Here is a 20,222-nt window from a genome sequence, read left to right on the forward strand (position 1 = left end):
AGTTTGACTAATAAAGGCTTACTTTACAACTATGGTAATGAATTGCATCGAGAAAGAAATGATAGGATTTATTCTGCAGCCTGCAGGATTACAAAATGCAAACACCTGTACTCGGTAACAATGTCAACGTGTGCGCTGTCCTTTGTCAATATATGCGAAGTTTAGTGTCTCAATATTTGACACAAGTAAGATATTGTATCTTTTGTCTTTCTTTCATTGCCTATTTTTGTTACGTAAAAATGTTGGTTTATAGAAAACATGCTTCGGCTTTTTCGACGAAATAAATTGCAATGTATAGATAGGACCTTCTATTTCTACTTTTTATTCTACTGAGTTCCTTGCAGGAAAAACATTAAAGGGAACGGAGATCTGGTCTGAGCAGCTACTTCCAGAAAACACAATGTCAAAGATGGCGATATCCACCATTCATCCCAATCCAAACAGCTTGCGTTTTGTGCAAATTTCTAAGTAGACCTAAAATTTGCACTGACTTTTAAACTTTTATACTACCTGCTTTCGACGAGACCCTCTATTTTATCTTAACCTCATTCATGCATATTTCGGCTTTCTTTAGCACGAATGGCTCTTCCTGTTATCCTGCTCGCTCGATCTAACGCCAAGTTCGACTTGCTTTCAATTCATCATATCCGTGTTGACTGGATTCTCGCTGGGATTTTTCGACAAGTTGGTAACGTCACGACGAAATACTGACAGGTTTTGGGTAAATCTGGGAAATGATGATGAAAGATGTCTTATAACATGTTATACGTCGCAATTTTTGCTACGGCTGGCAAATGCCACACGATGCAATAGTTGGTATTACCAGTCGATTAGTAACACTTCTTGTTTACAATTTGCAATGCAATTAAAATATGAAACTGCATGGCAAAGTTAAGCCTGCTTTGTGGCGTCCCAAACTGCAACCTGTCTCGCAATTGGTTAAAAAATCAACCAATCATTCTCAAGTTTCTGCTGAAATTTGTGCGGAAAAACCGAACACATTACACCTGGCAAAAAGAATATCGTGCAATTTTTCATAAATGATAGAGTTTTGCAAGCGAGTGATGAATAGTGGCATATACGATGTACCTGTCTCTATTTTTTCCATTCAGAGATCTTTCTACATTTTGCATAAGAGCTTTGAAGCATTCAACCATCGGCTGCTGTTTATTCATCGCTTGCGAAGCCACGATATTTTGTTCCAACTCGGTAAAGTACTGTTGAACGTAAAAAGGGATAGAACAAAGATTGAAAAGTAAGTTTACATACATGATTTAGTATATTTGAATCTCTGCCGAGTGTGCAGATACATTTAAATACCAACAACATGAAGTTTTACCTTTTCATTCAATAAAATCAAACCAAGTAGAGGCCTTGACATTGACCACTGCGAAGATAAAGAGGGGGGAGATATAATTTATATATGGTATGCATATTACTAACGAATAACGCTGAATTTTCAATCAAATTACCTGGTTTTTACAATCTTCGAACATTATTATATTGAGAACTGTGGAGAGTAACTAAAGAAAATAAGAAGATCCATAGAAGAAATTGTTTACACTAAATATATGTTGTTAATGAAATTGCATTGCAATTTACCATTTTACTTTGGTCTGACGTAAGAACGTGTCAGTTCTAATCAACGTGCAGTTTAGATTAAAGTAAAACTTGCCTGTCGTAAAACGTCAGGGTTAAGCTCAAGTGTTGTCAAACATGAGAATTCCTCTGTCGCCGTTACTTGAGATGCTTGCTTATTTCGTTTGGATAGGATTTTAAATATATATGATACAATGTTATCTAAGGTCGCACAACAGCTCGTCGAGACCATGGAGTCTAAAAATCAACAAAATTGTTGCAGTGGAGAATGACACGAGTTGCATAATGCAAATACTTCAATGTGAAACAAATAAATACATTATTCAATCTGCAGTGAGGTTATACAACCCAAAAATATATGAAAACCTGTCTAAAGGCCATGTTACACGGTGTAATTTTTCTTGCAACTTGCAATGCAATCCTACTTTTAAGATATGCAAATTAGTACAGAGTATTTAAAATTTAAGTGTAAGAAACGTACATGGAGACTGATGGAGTGAAATAAGCATAAAAGTTTCGTAGTTGCCAAATTCACATCTCTCAAAAGTAGAATTGCATTGCAAGTTGCAAGAGAGGTTTTCCACCAGATGGAAAAAAATTAAATAGTTCCCAATATTTACTTATCTATAGCTACTAACCTAGTGCGACCAGACCTTCTGAAATGGACGATAATATATACAAGAAGATCTAAAGATAATAAAACAAATTAATATATGTATAGTCCAAGCATTAGCACATCATTGGTCGGTGTCAGTGAAAGGCAACAGTTTTTGAACTTACATTTGGTTCGAGGTTGCTGAAAAATTTCATATGATCCTGCGTGACAACTTCTACTAGATTGAAATAGGCGTGACTTAACTTGGGATAATCCTGTACAACAAATTGTAAAAGAAACAAATACAATTACCAGCCACGTTTTAGGATTGGGGATCATTTCAATTTCAGCATTGAAAGCATTTTCAACATTAGAACAGGCCTAGTTAGATCCTTTTTAAAGGACATTGGCAATAACATTGACTACATGAATCATGTTGTTTTTAGGAAAAGTTCAGTAGAAGCAAAATAGCTTGTGGGTACACCACGTAAGTATTCAATACTGTAAAGCTTTCGGTCCGTTAACCCGGGCCTTCATCGGTGAAATAAAGCGAAAACCACCGAAAGCTTTGCAGTATCAAATACTTACGTCGTGTACCTACAAGCTATTTTACTTTATTTGATGTTAACATGCAAACTTTCAGGAATATTATTAAAGTTCAGTATGTTACAAAATCTTTTTGCAGATTTGTTTTGTCAATTTTCGTTGATAAATTATTCCACCAGTATACAGTCTCAGAGGGCCTGAATATTCGATGTCCACGATTCACTCACCAAGATATCTTTGCTTGGTATTGAAAACGCGAGTTTTACGAACATATTGAGCGAATTATTCAGTGCTTCGTCGCCATATAAATTAAATACACCAAAATTAACGTATCCTCCGGACAATGCAGCCTTTAGCATGTTGAAGCATATCGAAATACCTTTGAACGTAGAGAAATGGTTAAGGAGAGCACAGAGAAGATAAATAAATACATATACGTATTACATATCTCATAGCAAGCTGGAAATATCGTCACGATGGTTAGTTCTTTCCCACTTAGCTAAAATTCGTAGTTTGAAAAGGTTTCATCCCGATCTATTTAAAAAACATTTACCACCGTTTTAGAGGGGATTGGGATGTGCCTTTGAAATGGTGGAAAACTCAAATGTAATGTATTGCAGTGTGATGCATGACTTTCATCAGATATTTTTTCCGCTTGCTACCCCCCCCTTGCCGCCTTTCCGCCACCCCATCCCTGCTACACCCCGCCAAAACACACAGAACATAACCGCCCCCCCCCCCGTTTCTAGCACATCCAATTGGAACAAAGAAGTTCACAATAATCGCTTATTCTGTACATCTTAAAAAGAGATCAACCGGACTAAGAAATTAATTTTTATAGTAGAAAAAGGATATTTCAAAGTATATGCTCTGTCCGCGGGTACGTCATTGATTGACAGAATAGGCGATCCTGAAAAGAGGCACAGAGCAAGTAATTATCAGCAGGTAACTTTTGTTATAACATATTTTGCACAAGGTAGCTTTGAACGTTCTCTAGTTCTGGGTATAGACATAGAGCATGCAAAACCATGGTCAGCTTACCATATGCGATTAAGACTTTGCTGCATTCTCGAAAAAGAAGTATTCCGTTTGGCGAGGAGACGCCGAAATGCAATCTCTGAGATCTGTTCTGCATCAGTTCTGTCATGAGCTTTAGAACTGGAGTGGTGACGTTTGGGTCGTGATACCAGAGTTCCAATGCACGAATTAAAACAGGGGTGAACTGGGGGTATCTAGGATCTCGTGTTAAAGTAGTATGATGAATAAATGAAAACGTAATGAATAAATGAAGGCGATGATCACGTACTACTGAAGAGTCCAGGGTGTAATCGTCAGAACTACAGGGAAAACCCTCCACCCTTTGAGGAGGTGGGGTCAAACATAAAATATTATCCTATATAAGAATCGCATTTCTAGTTGTCATATTTTGTCCAGTTTCATCCTGCGGTCAGTAGTAGTATATGCGCTTAATAGATCGCAATATTAAATTGGACAAAAATACTTCTAGTGTACCAAGGGCAGTATAGTAGAAGTTAAGGATACATCCAGTCGAACAACATCATATAACTAGTTTTACTCGTCAGTGCAAGAGTTAATCCAGTTAGATCCCGGCAAATCCCGACCAGAATTCTCTAAGAAAGCCGAGGAAAAGGAATTGAATAATTTTACCAATGAATGACTTTACTAAAGACTTGCAAATTTGTGACACACGATATGACATGAAGTACCTTTGTTTCGTCAATTTGAAATGCATTCGGATCTCCTTTAAGAAGTCTCGAGGTTATCGTACGAAATGTGCCTAAATATAAGAAACACGATGTGTTTACATTAGATCTCTCGTTGATGGAGTGTTGAAGTCGGGACTAAAAACCAAACTGGGGTATTTGAATTTTGGCTGTCAAATTCATTTACATATCCAGTGGTGTTTAAGTACAACCTGATAAAGGTATCATGAATTCTTCAAATTTTTCTTCGTTTTCTCCGAGATCCACGATCAGTAATCTTCCTAGCGCAACGTAGAAGGTCGTTCTACATCTCATCTCGGAATACTGTCCACCAGTGTGGGCGCCAAGAAATGGAAAATGTTCAGCCTGCAGTATATGGAGATAGATACTTGATATAGGGAGAAAACTGATCTCTTTACCTATACTGGACCTCGCAAGAGACCGGTCATTCACTTACAGTGTGATTTCTAAGTATGAACTGCACTGCCTCAAGCTTCTGTAGTTTTCGTACACTGCTGTAGGTGAACTTGGTTAAGGAAAATTTCATTTGTTTTTGACAATTTAAAAGGCAAGAAAAATTATAATTGGCATTTACAGGACACCGTGGAAATTGGTAAGACTTAGCTGCAATTCTCAAACTTGGAGAGAAAAAAGATTTATAAATACTCAACAAAAAATGTTTTATACAAAAGATTTGAAGCTTGCACACGGCAAAAACGAATCGTCTGAATTAGTAACCTTGCGTATACTTTGGCCATTTCACAGCTGTCAGATGTGTATGATGAGCTGTCAAAAGATTGCAGGAGCGTATTCAAAAGAAAAATTGAACTTTTTAAAGTTATTCAATAGTTTTCTTTTTTGATAGCGCGATACAGAAATGCACAATTTGATAGACACCAATTTCTGCGCTGTTCATTTACGGTCCTCTATAAAGAGCGACTAGGGAAGTCAGACTAGGATTTCGTTCAGTTTAAAAAGGATATCCAACGGACAGGTCACTGAGCAGTTGTAGAGTCTTGGGAATAATGGCATCACTTCGCATCCAGTACTTGATGTTAGTAACGCTGAAATAGAGCAATATGGATATATACATACAAGAAACTGAATTTAATCACGACACGTTAAAGAAAACATTAAGAAAGTGCATCGAAAACTAACATTTTTGTTACGAAAACACTCAAGACCATCGACTCGTCGTGCAGACCAAGACGTTCGGATACAATTCTGTACGCCTGAAAAAATAATAAAACCGTGAACAATAAACGCGTATGAATGCCATGTAAGCGGGTAGTGTCGCAGCTCCTCGCAAAAAGATTTTCATTGGCTGAACCTCACAATACATTTCTGTTTGAACCAATAGCATAGCTTCGTTCATTAGAAAGCATAGAAAAGCATTATCCAATTGGACGAAAGCTTCCGAGAGCTGCGACATGTCCCATGTAAGCGAAACTCATCGCGAAAATAGTCGCATATCAAACCTTGGAGGTCTTCTGAGCTTGGTCACCAACATAGATTTTTCTGAATTGGTCGAAGAAGCTTAAATATGATAGCTCCATTCTCTCGCACCCTCTCTACGGAAACGGGAATGATTAATGAATGTTTGTATCAAGGCGACGGATTTTATATTGTTTAGCTTTTTGTCGAGGATCCAGGGTACTAAGTCGAGGGTTGGGTCGAGTTTCTTGGGCATGGGGTGGAAGAACTTTATTATAGAAAACGATAAAAGGTACCTGAGAAAGTTTACTATCCGTCAGAGTCATTAACTGCAACACCCTTCAATATAAACATCGGAATTAATAAACATTATACGATTGCCCTTGATATTTTCTTAAATTATGTTTGCTATTATTTATTTTCACTATGAGATTTGGTCCCTCTCTTTGCATTAAATCTTCCTTGAAAATGGCAGAATGGGAAGTATGCACATACCCACATATTCATGTTTTCACAACTGTGGCCTTTTTGGGTTATTCGAATATCGTTTCCAATAGAAAGTATTCGTTGAAATCTTGACGTTGTCAAAAAATACGCTTCGTTTTAAACTAATTTCGTTTTAAACTAATCGCCATATTTGTTTACATTTTTTAGGCAAAGCCAATCAGAATGTTTAAATTTTAAATACTTCATATAAAATGATATATATTGTACTTTTTATCAAAATTTATGCATTCTGATTGGGTTATGGAAAATGTAAACCAACTCACTGATTGGTCTAAAACGAAATTTACCCCGTGTTAGGTTAGTCATTATACCTGCAAACTAATTCTCCATCTAAAGCGTCGTATTCCTCAAACGTTGTGTAAGTCGAACCACGGCCGCCGATAACCGCTCCGATAATGTACACGAGCCATGTTAACCGACCTAAATATATCGTTTAACTTAAATCATATATTTGTAGAAAACACCACATGCATTTGCTATATGCACATACTTGTTTGAGTTCTTAATTCACCATGCAAAAATTTAAGAATAATATTACACATCGGTTTCCATTTAGTGTCGTGAACATGTCAAGGTGGCAGATGTGATAGAATATTTCTATGTGTGTGCAGTCAACAATGACCGATTTGAATAGAGAAATAAACAAAATATTAAATTCTATGCTATTTCTCATCGGTGACATTGACTTGTTTACGACAATTACGACTAAATGGAAACCGGGATTAAATTTACAAATTTAGCGTTCAGTACGTCTAAAGTCAGAAGAGGAATATTTTATTTTGTTTTATTTCATCGCTTGTATCATTCATGGGCTTGGCAATCGGGGATATAAGTTTTTTAGTAAGGTTTTTTTTCACGAGGTACAATTTAAAAGTGAAAGGACCAACCTTCATAGAGCGGTATATTTGAGGACGACGAGGAACCGGGTAAGATAGCTTCTTCAAAAGACTGTGCATTCTGGTCGAATGTTGAGATTAGGAGTGTGCAGGTTTTCGGGTATTCAAATCGACCAATAGTCGATATCTAAAGCAGGAAACAAAAGTCGTTAAGAAGCTTGAAGCATGAACCACATGAACATGAACCTTTCACTAAAACAAAACCTCCCGCCTGACCTTTTCAAAACCAAATCCAGACCTGATTCTGAGATGACTGCGAAACTAGCTCGGTTGGGAAAGATAGGAAACCGCAGGTTTTGTTTTTTTTTGTCAACTTTCCAAAGTACCCCCCCCCCCCCCCCCGCGCGCTCTTTCTTTTTTGTCACTGATATCTACATAGTAACTGAATGTACTTTGTATAATTTCAAAAAACAAAACGGCTATCCACAAGGCCGTCAGTTACCTGGTCAAGTTGCTGTGAAACCGTTCCTAGGTCTTCGAGTGGATCTTCTATGTTATCGCTAAAAAATAGAATTACTTCTGGTTTTAGCTTTGAATGGTACTCGGTGCCTCACAATAGATTGAATTTCTAGTGTGTACCAAAAGCAGTGTTGCGCTGGACTCAAGGAGACCCAGTAAATACCTTATAACAGCTTGAACGCTGTCTAATCTGGACGTTATGTATGCCTTGGTTATCTAAAAACCGACGGACAACACACTGAAAACATTGGTTATAAAGTTCACAGAGCAAACTCCGTGAGTCACAGAATGAGTGGTTTCAGATATAGACATAGGAATCCCAATAAAATTTAATACTATTCGGAAGTTGGTCCAGTTGCGCTGTGAGATCAGTGACGCCAGTGATCGCGAAGCATAAAAAAACTATATATTATGCTTAGCGATCACTGAGGTCACTGAACTCACAGCAAAACAGGACTAACTTTCATTATTTCAAATAGTATTTATTCGAATTCCTACGATATAGACTATAAAATTTGACATCGCAACTGGAAAGAATATCTTAGAAGAAGTAAAACTGCAAAGTTTAGTTTCGAAATGTTATAAAATAAACGTGAATAATGTAATAAATGTTAGCACAAAATAATCATCTCATTTTACAGGAAATGGGCTCCCTTCCCTGCGATCAAATATAGATTGATTGTAAAAACACCGGGGGGGGAGGTGACAGGTCTTACCTCGGGTGTGTATGTTTCTAAGAGATGTGGCTCAGTTGACTTAATATAAGGTGTTGAACACACCATTCTTTGCCAGAGACCAAGTAAATAGTGAATACTATTGGGAGAAAACTGCCACATCTAAAATAGAGATAACATGAAGTATAAGCCAATATGTATGTAGTACGTACCTTGAGACAATTCGGGGAAATGATCTGCCATCAGCTCTGCATATAAATGAAACCAATGTTTGCAGTAATAATACCTGTAAGCTGGTGACAGTAAATTTCGCGATGGTTGCAATTAACGCGGAATAGCCTTCGACTTTGACCAGTTCTGCCAACTGATAGTTTGATTTTAGCCGGGAGAGTAGACGACAGAATTCATGGTAGTTGTTCCGTTCAGCCAAAGACTGGGGACAGTAAAGAGAAAGGAAAAACAAGCTTTGTTACATCTACTGCATGCGTTAGAAGGGATATAACGGGTCTTAACTTCGAGTGGAAATTAAGACCATTAATATAACCCTTAGGAAATTATCAAACATCAAGGTGATTTACTGTGTAGTAGGAAGCCTTTATATTTTTCTCACAAGGCTTTTTTCAAAGACTTTTTGAATAAAGATGGTTTAAGGCACATTATAAAATCCTAGATAATACTCGTGAATATTATTACCTGCGGAGAATCGAGTATTCCTTTAATTCCACTGACAATTTTATCCAGAAATTTTGATCGTTCGGCATTGCTAAAAAGCGATCGCCTGACCGAAGCGATTTGAATCAGACAACCCAGAGCCTGGAACAAAACAAAATCGGCCAATCATTAAATATTAAAACATCGAGAATGGTTTTCGGAGGGGAAGCAAGCCATAAAGCTTCGTTTCAAACAATTTAACCATGCAGTAAGCTAATTACTTACCAAAGGCGAGAGTGTTGCAGGTAGAGCGTGATAAAGGTCGAAAAACAGTTGGAGCGATCCAAAATTGAGGAAAGCTGAAAAAATTACAAAAAAAGATACGTTGAAAAACAACAACAGGACCGCAAGGTGATAACATAACTGTAGCTATAAATTTATGCCTAGGTAGCTCAGAAGTAAGTGCGTCCTGTTTTATATTGCGGTCAGTGAAGCACGCTCGCATGCTCGAGCAAGAGGTTACAGAAACTCACTTTCTCTCCACGTGGTTGGTATCTGCACGGCTCCAAGTTCATCCGCTGACTCGTCCGAGGCCGTGCCGATGAAATCGAACGTAAGACAATTGCACGTGAGCTGCAGTAACTCGCTCATCAACACGTGCTATAAGAAGGATGGTGACACATAACATTTTTACAAAATAGCATGAATATAACACGTGTTCTGATTGGTCGAGGCTATTTTCAAAGGATTATTCTCTGGAAATTTTTGTAAAATGTACAGAAGGCTCGTAAACTATATCTGCCTAACGCCATGACCTCGTTTTCAAATCGCTGTAAAGTCTAAACACGCACCTGATTTTGTTCTTGTAGATTGATGTGTTTTTCAAACGCTTCTTTCAACAGCGAGCAAGACATAATAAATATGTCGTATAACGCAACGTCGCGAAACGAGGAAGCAATCTGCATCGCGAAAGCAAGAAAAACAGTCAGCTGGTTACGGCTTTGAAAATCAATTAGATTAGAAATATATATAATCCATTTGTACATAGGCTGGTGGAGGTTATACGAAAACTGGATAGTGATAACTATCCAGCATGGATATGCCGATTTAAAATTGCGCCCAGTTCGCCGCCTTGATAGACCTTTTTCATAATGACGTCAAACGCGGAAAACCTGATTTTACACGAAGTTTCATTGGTCCGCTGGTTTTGCTGGGCCAATGAAACTTCGTGTAATATCAGTCTTTCCGCGTTTGACGTCATCATGAGATACACACTTCTTCAAATATTTAATATGAATATATGGTACTCACTTTTCTATGCTTGGTTAATGAACGACATGAACTGGCCTGAACAAGAATTGCATACAAAAAATCAGAAATTTTGCCTAAAACACACGAGATTTTGATATCATTACAATCATACCTGATTCATATCACACACTGTGGTAGACAAGATTTGTACACCAATAATCCAGTATTCTATCGACCCCTAAACATAAAAAACTTTTAAAATTCAACATGAACTTCGTTCTGTGTTGTTTTCGGATGACACAACGCGCATGCGCAGTTCTTTGCTACTACCTCCAAATGCACGAGGTAATATTTCACAGTTTGAAAACTGACCTTAAGAAATTCTTTTATTTCTTCTGTGATTTTTCGGAATACAAACTCCTCTTTTTGACTATCAAACCAACTTAGTTTGGTTATCCTAGCCAGTAACTAAACGTATAGAAGTATCAATTTTGTTGACAAATGACAATTAGGTTTTATTTTTCCCATGTCACTAAAAAAGTATTGTTTTATAACTGCTCTATATTCTCACTTAAACATTTGTTTACAGTTATCAATACCTGTATGAGAGACTGTCTCACAAATGGGAGTAGTTTCGGTCTTGAGCCCAAATAGTTTAGCACATAATTTCCTAAAAACATCATTTGTGCAGTTTACTTAAGTCAAATCCAGTAGGCAAGAAAAATGATCGCTTGTATCCTGTCATGTATAGGCAATGTATGGTTTACTAATTCATGTTTTACAACTGAGCTACCAGTGGCATAGCCGTGGGGGAGGGGGGTTGTCATTGTAGTGTTTACTTATTTGACTTTTGACCTCCCCCCCTTATTTTTGCCCAACTATACCCCCTGTGAGCTATGAAGTCAAATCAGCTAGAATAATTGTTACATCAGAAATATAAATAATTACAGTCCCACAAATATCAGCCTTGTTGCCCAACAATTTCTCTAAGGACAATTACAGTTGTATTAAAATAAATGGTAAGAAACAATAATTAATTAATATATAAAAGTTGTAATAAAAGTAATTATGGTGGATAGTATTAGACTATTGGTCTAGCTATAGCTAGCCTTAAGAATCAGTCCTACTATATAGTAATATTTTGCTATTTATTACATGTGATACAAGCATGCAATTTTTAAAGAATTCAATAATTAAAATAACATAAAATTTGCATAAGCAGGAATAAATGTAATCGTGCTGGTTAGGCTACTGATGATGCATACTTACTAATATCAAGTTTTTGTTGAACAGTTAACACACCAGAGTTTCTTGAAATCAGTTTGCTCAAGGACGAAGCAGCCAGGAGTTGCGAATAGGAGGACTATATGTAAAATATTTTCCAAAAGTATCACTTGTTTGAAATTAGTAACAGTGAAATAATTTGGGCATTCAGCGCATACTGCTGCTTTCCAGGAACATGTTTCAGGTCAGCAATTCTGTGTTTACATGCATATTATTTTGAACACATAATTGCATGTTGTTTTTCAAAATACAGTCCAGATATCACTTTAGAATTTTATATCTTAAATTTAAACAACTTGTATCTTGAGCAACAAAAATGACAATGCTTCAGAAATGTTTGTCTACAAAACTGAAATGGTCTGCCATTATGGAGTGATTTGCTAGCATATAAAAGCTGGAGTTCTGTCAAACTTGCAGGCTTATAAGTTATTCCAAGGTTGTGCAGAGAAGTAATTTTTCTCCACCTAAAATCTCTAAAATAATGACACCAAGGCCATCACTAGATGTCTGATTGGGGGTGTATATCCATGTACATTGGTCTTTACTGGGGCTGGAATTTTAATAGGAGCATTGCGGTAAATGCCTGGATGCAGGAGTATGTTACCAAAATGTCACTAGGATTGTGTTTTAGCTACAGAAACTTTCATCCATTCTTAGGAAACTAAGATGAAAGTCCCCTGATAGCATCTGATCTGTTAATCTGCAAGGCTCGTGTACATGTGCTCGCTGTAGTGCAGCGCTACTTGAAAAAAACTTTCAACGGTCATTACTAGGGTATATCGATGACATAAGATACCACATGACACAATACTACGGTTAAAAAGTGCAATTTTTGTTTGTACTCTTTTAAAAGTCCATTTCTCCTACTTTCGCTTCGAGGTATTAACCACACGTCATAAATTATGTAAACAAAACACGCACGAAAGTTGTTCGGGTTGATGTTTATATGGATCGAAGAGCATGACGTGCAAAGTTTGAGTATGTTATACAGCGTTAAAACAAGCAATGCATGTAGGTTTTCAGCATGTAAACACTTACAGTGCTTCGTTCTAGGACGTACTGACATTTCTGCAGGCAGTCTGGTGACTCCGTGAAGCTAATCAAAGCCTTTTCTGCCTGACTTCGAACCGCTGGTTCGGTGCTTTCATAAAGCTGCTTGCAGAGTACTTCTAATTGCCCAAGTTCCTGCAGGTTTAGGAAATACAGATAAAATGCAGTATATCGCAAAAGAAAGAAGCAAAACGAAGTCGAAAACACTTGTTTCTTTTACACTTTCAACTAACCTGGTCGTCCATATTGGAACTGCCTGAGTATTCGATGCCCCCGCCCGAAATAACACAGGTTTTTGCAGGGTAATATCCAGTTTATCGGGCTAAACCGGTGAGTTAGGTGAGTTCACTACAGTAAAAAACCGCTGAACATGTAGCGTTTCTGCAATTTTTAATTTACGAAATTTGCGGCTAATTGTATGCGGCAGCCTAAACGCAGTAATAAACATGTAGTAATACCATACTCTCAAATAAACACGTATAAATAATGTACGCAATGTACGTTATAGTAAATATATTGCATTTTATCACTACTCAAAATCATGGTTGTCATTGCATCTTAGAGCATCCCTGGTTCACTGAGATAAACCGGTGTAAATATTGGTCTAAATATAATTTTGCTATGCTTCTAAATGTATGGGGTCGCGTCAAAAAATTTCAAAATTAGCAAAAATTTGAGCATTAGCGCGGCTCCCATTGTTGTGAGCATAACGGAAACTCAGAACAGACTTAGTTCAACTATATGTTTCATTTGCTGAAACGACAATTAAAGGTGTGAAACAGTGAAAGAACAGGCAAAACATGTCCAACAATGGCTCTTGAGACACAGCTACGTAATTTGGAATGAGAAACATGGCAATCATCAACAATAAAGTTTCGTTTAGCGACATCGATTGTAAACAAGATGAAAGTGAAAGATTGTAACTTGTAAGTGATTCTTAAACTTTATTTCGCTTTCTACGATAATATTTGATATGACTACTCCAGTTTTACCACTTGACAATTGTCTTGATCAACCTGGGGAAAACGTAGAGATAATTATTCATTCGACATTCTCAACTATAGATTGCAAAGCGCAGTCGCAATTTGGTCGCGTCGTATGCAATTCGAACAATAAATAATGAGATGATAATGACGCTTAATGAGGTTTACCATCTCATTATCTATTGTTTTAATTGCATTCGACACGACCAAAATGCGACGTATAACCTAGGCCAACACTCACCGTCTAGTTCATTGGCAATCGTCTTTAGAAGCCGCGCCTCGAAGTGATGTGGTCTTTCCAGAAGGACAGTTCAAGCATTTCGACTGTCTAAAATTTGGCTGGAATGTTCCTGCTGGGCAGGCGATGCATGTTGCCAAACCGTTGCCGAGTTGGGAGTATTCCCCAGGACCACACACATCTAGTAGAATTTCATAAAATGAATATGTAACGCTACTAATCATAATTGGGTAATATTTAAGTGACTACTGAAAGCCCCATTTACGCTACAATCAATTTATTGGCACGGTACGCTGTACGCATAAAATGGGTACCCATACCAATTTTACTTGTATTCATACCAAAACAAAGGCCGAACACAAATGAAATGGGCATGGGTACCCACTTTTTATCTGACAATCCAATTACCATAAAACAGTTTTATACACAATTACATATATTCCCGGTTCGGAAACGGTTCTGACGCACTTTCATTTATCTCAAAACTACTAATTTGGCACAACCAAACAACTTTGGCCATCATACCCGTCTCACGATCGATTTTGGCAAAAACAACTAATTACCATTAGGGTCATTTCCAAGCTTCCTGTTATTTTACATTTATCCTATTTACTACCTGTTACATGCATTATACAGTAAATATGTATATTTTTAGGAAAATTTTTTATATATTATTTATGATTTACATATACCCACTGACAAACACGCACATTTACTACATACACGCATACAGAATATCTCCAACAGATATCTCGGGTCAGATGGATCGGACACGACATATAATTTGCTAGAAATCCACATTTCTGTCCAAGTGATATAGGGGAGATGTGTTCGATCAGATACCAACAAATAACTGTTTTTGTAAGATCGTGCAGTGAATATAATTACTGGTCATACCTATGCACTCGGTTTGGTTCGTTGCTTGATTACCAAGTGTCCATGTCCCCTCAGGGCAGTGTATACACGCCATTTTACCCTCATCGTCCTGATATGTCCCCTCGGGACACGGGATACACTCCTCTTCGTCATTGAAGAATGTGCCTTCGGGACATTTGACTGGAAAAATGAAAGAAATGAAAGAGATTTTGATTGATGCATGGAATAGACTTTTCAACTTAGAAGAACTTAAACTGAAATAGATTACTCGTTTTACTCTGACGAGCTATGTTCAAAACATCTTCCGCCAACATAACTCTTACGTTATGCCACATTCATCGTTAAAATTTGAATATAGACTACATTGCCAAACGTGAAATAAACTCTATTTTAAAAGTGGTCCTAAGCTAACAATATTGAAGCTATGACTTAATTAAAGGAAAGGTCTTAACTCTTTACTCCACTTGAAAATATCTTACCACAGGAAGATCTGGTCAACTCGTCACCATCTCCTTCACGAACCTTCAGAATCTCACCAGCCTTACATGCTAATTTCGACTCGTATCCTTCTAAATGCATTCCTGCGATGCCCATCTTTGAGACGATCTTGTGGTCGGCCACCATTTCCGTGGCATCCAGGTCCATCTTCATCATCTCGTGTTGCTTTAAGGCTTTAGCAGCGTCTTTCCAGGACATTTCATCACGAATCACAATCTCAACGGAGACGACCTGTTTTGAGACGTCTCCGCTTCGCTTGCTCTTTCCACAATACACCTTTACGTTCGAGATATCGCAGTTTGCTTGATGTTTTCCACAGAAAATCAACTTGGATAGCATGAATTCGTTTAGGGTTGCTATGAACCTTCGCTTGATTGCTTCCAAGGCCTCCTTGTTGTTCTCATTGCAAGTTCCAACGTAGGCATTGATAACTTTCTTAACGCCCTCTGCTGTGTCCTCACCTTGGTAAAAAAAGATCAGACGCTCGTTTAATCAAAAAGGTAGTTGACTTTAACTATAGCTAGTGAAAGGATTGGCCAATCAGATTCATGTATTTTGAAGTTAACTATGTACGATTCGCCGACCAAGAAATTTTGTTTAGAAATTTGATTCAACTGAATGTCCGAATCACAAATATAATCCTAGCTTTAACCTAACTCTAATCCTTGCCCAACCACTAACCCTGCAGGATTAGCCTAGATTAAGTATTAACTTCATGGATTCCGATCATGGAATTATTAACCCCCAACTTTATCATTACCCTCCCCCAACTTTAACTACATCCTACGTCCCTGCAGACGTGGGACCTCTTGGTAACCCTATATATATGTTGTGTAGTATTCTTACCAGCACAATCGACCCAAGGCCTCATTGACGTATCAACGAATTTGTACATTTTTGGCGGGAAATTATCAAATCCAGTCCACACTCCTGCCGTGCATTGATAAATCTCATAGACATCATTAGAGATGTATGCGTAACCTTTTTGACAATGTGTGCTGCAGTATAAATGATGTTCATATTTCTCATCCACCTTTATGTTACAGGTATGTGCACCGTTTCTTGGTGCGACAAACACTGGGCAATTGAGAACTAGAAAAAGATAAAACCGATAAAATGAACTTAATGAAGGGCAAGTAAGTGGATAGGTAGGTATAGGTATTTAGGTAGGTAGGTAGGTAGGTAGCTAGGTATTTAGGTATTTAGGTAGGTAGCTAGGTATTTAGGTAGGTAGCTAGGTATTAAGGTAGGTAGCTAGATATTTAGGTAGGTAGCTAGATATTTAGGTAGGTAGCTAGGTATTTAGGTAGGTAGCTAGGTATTTAGGTAGGTAGCTAGGTATTTAGGTAGGTAGCTAGGTAAGTAGGTATAGGTAGCTAGGTATTTAGGTAGGTAGCTAGGTATTTCGGTAGGTAGCTAGGTATTTAGGTATGTAGCTAGGTAAGTAGGTAGGTAGCTAGGTAGACTAATATTGTACCTGATATGATAATATTAAATTGACAAATAGCCTCATTTCCAGATTCATCGGTTGCCTTATAGGTAACCAACGTTTTACCAAAACTGAAAAAGGTTCCAGTCCCTCGATTAGAGGTTATCCGTGGCGTGGGATCGTAATTATCTTGGAATTTTGGGTCATCCCAGCTGACTCTCTCCTTGTCTTTCGTGCTAATGATGGTGATATCTTTTGGACACTCGAGGACCTTGGGTTTCTCCATATCTAAACATGTGGAAGCACTGATGATGTGTGCGACATCAATTTACCGGTTGGTTTTAATGCAAAGAGTACAGGGCATCATTATTAAATCGTGTGAATGTATATTACTATTACCACAGTAATATATTGTGCCTGGCTGCCCTAGGCCGCTTGCGGCTCGTCCCCGTAAGCAAAGGTAAAAAAACATGAAATGCCAACAACTCACCTTTAACAGTAACATACCAAGGGCAGGTTCTCGTATTTCCTGTTTCATCTCGTGCGGTGAAAACAACTTCGTAGGCATGCGCGGAGATGGCAAATTGATGCTGAGTTTTACCGATGCTGGTTGTAACAGTCGGAGCTTTGCCACTGTTATCCGTTGCGGAAACCAGTTGAGGCATGATGACTGTTTTATATTTCTTGCCTGTATCGGTCCCGAACGTTGATGGTGATGGACATGTTATAACCGGTGCTTCTTCGTCTGAAAAGAAGGTATTCCAGGCTTGAAAATCCGAACCTTCTTACTGAAAGGTTTTTGGACTTTTCCTGAAACTTTTGACTTTTCCTACCTATAGTAGTCTGATCCAGCCTTGTACATACTATACAATGTTTCATTCTTAACTATACCCCAATGATAGTTTGTGTTTGCACTGGCATTTGCTGCGCTATTTGGGCAAAGTGAAAACTGCCGGGTGAAGACTGTTGCAACCTACCTTTGCAATAGGCATTCGAAGAAGACCATGATCCACTGCTCAAACACTTTCTTGTCGGATTATTTCCAATTCTATTATATCCTTTCAGTCCGGAGCATTCCAGAGTGCAGAGGGAATTGCACCGCTGTTGACCTTGTGAACATTCAGCTCGGTCCCAGCTTCCAGCCGCGGGAATTGGCAATGCTTGACAGTACACCACTTTACAATTGAAAAAGAGTCAGAAATAATTTTCATCACGCAGACAGTTACAACTAATTTATGACATAGAAAAGCGAGGACTAAATTAACTTTGAAGTTGAACTTCTTCGCAGATTTGAACAATTAGAAAAAGTATTTTTCTTTCTCTCTATACTATGTTTTTTCAAGACGTTAGGTTAGATTTATTTTGCCAGTGAGTTAAGTTGCATGAACATGAAATCAAGATCTTAAATTCATTGACATTAAATGAAGTCGGCTCCCTGAATGACATTTCTCGCAGAATTTTATACATCATTGTATTTAATGGGCCAATGGCGTTGCCAGCTAGACGAGTTAGCCCCGCTATATCATTTTAGAGTTTTGTTAAATCGATTCGTATAAATTCATTTGCTATGTATAAAAACGTATCAATACCAGACGTGTTTTGTCTGCAGATGCCGGAGTCAGTTTTTTAGTAGTTACCTTTTTCCTGCACTTGAGTGACGTCGTCAGGACATGTTTGTGGCCCGACGCCATTACAGTTACTTCCTTGAGTTTTATAAACGATGGTTTTTCTCTGTCGTTGGTAACGCGCCACGGTGATACAATGACCAGGCCTGGTTTGAATTGTGCTCCAGGCCGTCCACGGCAGAGTCTCGCACCGGGCGTATGGACAGCTACCTGGAAAACAGTGTTATTCTGTAAGCGAAGACCTTTTAATGCCTGGTTTCAATTTAGTCGTGAGTGCAACCGCGCTTAACCAGGCGTAAACCAGGTTTTCATTTCGTCGTTATTGTCGTGAACAACTCATTTTCAACGATGAGAAATAGCCCATATGTAAATTTATCTTCATTTCTGTATTCAAATCGGTCATTGTTGACTGCACAAATATAGAAATATTTTATCATATCAGCCACCTTGACATTTTCAAGACAGTTCACGATTTAATGGCAACCAAGCATTACGCTGCAAGCCTGATACTCAACGTTTGTTATTTTGTATAAATACTCAACGTCGCTATCAACGAGAACCAGGCTAAAAATGCACAAGAATTTTTCCCAGAAAACCTTCTTCTTATACGGTTCTACTTATACAAGTTTTCCCCAAACTCAGCGTCCATATAGGCAGTAAAGTGTGAACTTACAAAGCGTCCTGTAGTCATATTCGGTGCTTCCACAGCTGCTTCTTATTCCGTTGCAATTGTTATCTTGTTCTCTGTATCTTACGTTGAGTTCATTCCAGCCTCGATGTCGAGTCTGTCGAGCGCACTGACCGGTAGGTATATGACCGGACCACGAGCTCCAAACTTTTCGGTTACACGTTTGAACCTCGCGACATGAACCTGCATGAATAATAAAAACTCATTGAGGGGGAGATCTCAATCTTCTCATAACGATTCCATAATCTTAGTTCCATTCGAATAAGAACTTGGTTTCTAGCGCTTTACCTTAAATATTTAAAGCGATGATTCATCTTTTTGTAGTGTAAATCAAGCTATATAAATTTGACCACACTTCGACCGCAATTTGACTAAAAAGAACACTTTTCGACGTATTGGGTTTTTGACTAAAGGCCTTCGTCAGAATAGTTAGTTGAAGAGAATAAAGATAATCTAATATTCCTTGAAATCTCATTCGATAAAAGATGAGATTTGAGATTGAGTTAGGTTGGCACGAATCAAAACTACTGAAGACTTAAAACTCATACTGAAAAGTATACTTACATCGGGTTCGTCTTTGACACCTCCAATCACACGAGGAAGAAGCCGGACAAGATCCCGTGCCGTGATTCGTTATGTAAAGATGCGTAGAGTAGCGAGACTGATAAACGCATTGCCCTTGACGAACGCCCGGAGTGAAGGGGTCTCTCCAATCGTGGTAGCACGTCCGCCATGAACAAGGCCGTGGTGGTGGGTTACGACGTCGCGAGCAACACTGTACACGGGCTAGGACCTGAACGAATACGCAAATCCAAAAAACCTTTAACATCTTGGGTCGAGGATATCGCGAAAACTTTGAAGCTAACACACTTTATTGTCTGGCTCATTCACTTCAAAATACAGACACAGTATAAATCTAGTGTCTTTTTCATTCTATCAGATCTATAATAGGTGTTTACTTAGCTGTTTCGTCTCGTAATTGGTGGTCAAATAATGGCCAACGCTTAATCGCCAAGAGTACCTCAAAAAGGCCCCATTCTGCCTCAAATTTATCACAGAGATTCCGAAATGTCTCCGTGCCAGCTGATGTGAAGAATGGCCATTAAAATGTCGTAGTTTTCCGCCAAGATGTACCTATTTTATGCGTCAAAATCACTACAAATTATAATATGATAATGAAGCGGCAATATCGCTGTTTATGTACGCATTAAAAAA

General features: G+C 38.2%; 2 protein-coding genes across 2 annotated transcripts; both read right to left on the reverse strand.

Annotated features, from left to right (window-relative positions):
• Positions 1 to 47: 47 nt before the first annotated feature.
• Positions 48 to 12,940, reverse strand: LOC114515883 (exportin-7-like). Its single transcript, XM_028535203.1, has 35 exons — positions 12,904 to 12,940; positions 12,659 to 12,805; positions 11,606 to 11,699; positions 10,936 to 11,006; positions 10,709 to 10,804; positions 10,509 to 10,574; positions 10,397 to 10,432; positions 9,937 to 10,044; positions 9,619 to 9,745; positions 9,371 to 9,444; positions 9,128 to 9,247; positions 8,721 to 8,867; positions 8,477 to 8,596; positions 7,924 to 7,976; positions 7,744 to 7,801; positions 7,293 to 7,428; positions 6,717 to 6,825; positions 6,195 to 6,237; positions 5,943 to 6,035; positions 5,623 to 5,696; positions 5,448 to 5,528; positions 4,922 to 4,985; positions 4,677 to 4,830; positions 4,468 to 4,538; positions 4,283 to 4,371; positions 3,782 to 3,972; positions 3,596 to 3,650; positions 2,968 to 3,127; positions 2,380 to 2,469; positions 2,238 to 2,286; positions 1,676 to 1,836; positions 1,473 to 1,523; positions 1,340 to 1,387; positions 1,090 to 1,217; positions 48 to 727 (listed from the first exon to the last, which is right to left on the reverse strand). Exons 1-35 carry the CDS (start codon positions 12,913 to 12,915, stop codon positions 634 to 636), a joined length of 3,270 nt encoding a protein of 1,089 aa, XP_028391004.1. The 5' UTR covers positions 12,916 to 12,940; the 3' UTR covers positions 48 to 633.
• Positions 12,941 to 13,509: 569 nt separating this feature from the next.
• LOC114516103 (sushi, von Willebrand factor type A, EGF and pentraxin domain-containing protein 1-like) lies at positions 13,510 to 19,926 on the reverse strand. The gene is made up of 11 exons (XM_028535478.1): positions 19,572 to 19,926; positions 18,993 to 19,190; positions 18,332 to 18,529; positions 17,672 to 17,869; positions 17,185 to 17,439; positions 16,743 to 16,982; positions 16,112 to 16,357; positions 15,247 to 15,726; positions 14,789 to 14,947; positions 13,895 to 14,072; positions 13,510 to 13,686 (listed from the first exon to the last, which is right to left on the reverse strand). Exons 1-10 carry the CDS (start codon positions 19,834 to 19,836, stop codon positions 13,903 to 13,905), a joined length of 2,409 nt encoding a protein of 802 aa, XP_028391279.1. The 5' UTR covers positions 19,837 to 19,926; the 3' UTR covers positions 13,510 to 13,686; positions 13,895 to 13,902.
• Between the last annotated feature and the right edge of the window lie 296 nt (positions 19,927 to 20,222).

Source organism: Dendronephthya gigantea, unplaced genomic scaffold (genome assembly GCF_004324835.1).
Source record: "Dendronephthya gigantea isolate DGI-Jeju-01 unplaced genomic scaffold, DenGig_1.0 000005F, whole genome shotgun sequence".
NCBI lineage: Eukaryota > Metazoa > Cnidaria > Anthozoa > Malacalcyonacea > Nephtheidae > Dendronephthya > Dendronephthya gigantea.

What these genes read in the sequence shown, in the direction of transcription:
- LOC114515883 (XM_028535203.1), bottom strand. An exon ending in AAATAAAAGAATTTCTTAAG is followed by an intron (nt 10,575 to 10,708) that starts GTCAGTTTTCAA and finishes TTTTATGTTTAG; the next exon opens with GGGTCGATAGAATACTGGAT. An exon ending in TGATTTTATTGAATGAAAAG is followed by an intron (nt 1,218 to 1,339) that starts GTAAAACTTCAT and finishes TACGTTCAACAG; the next exon opens with TACTTTACCGAGTTGGAACA.
- LOC114516103 (XM_028535478.1), bottom strand. Translation starts at nt 19,836, where the DNA reads ATGTTAAAGGTTTTTTGGATTTGCGTATTCGTTCAGGTCCTAGCCCGT. An exon ending in TTGGTATGTTACTGTTAAAG is followed by an intron (nt 16,983 to 17,184) that starts GTGAGTTGTTGG and finishes CCACATGTTTAG; the next exon opens with ATATGGAGAAACCCAAGGTC. An exon ending in GCCTTGGGTCGATTGTGCTG is followed by an intron (nt 15,727 to 16,111) that starts GTAAGAATACTA and finishes TTTTTTACCAAG; the next exon opens with GTGAGGACACAGCAGAGGGC.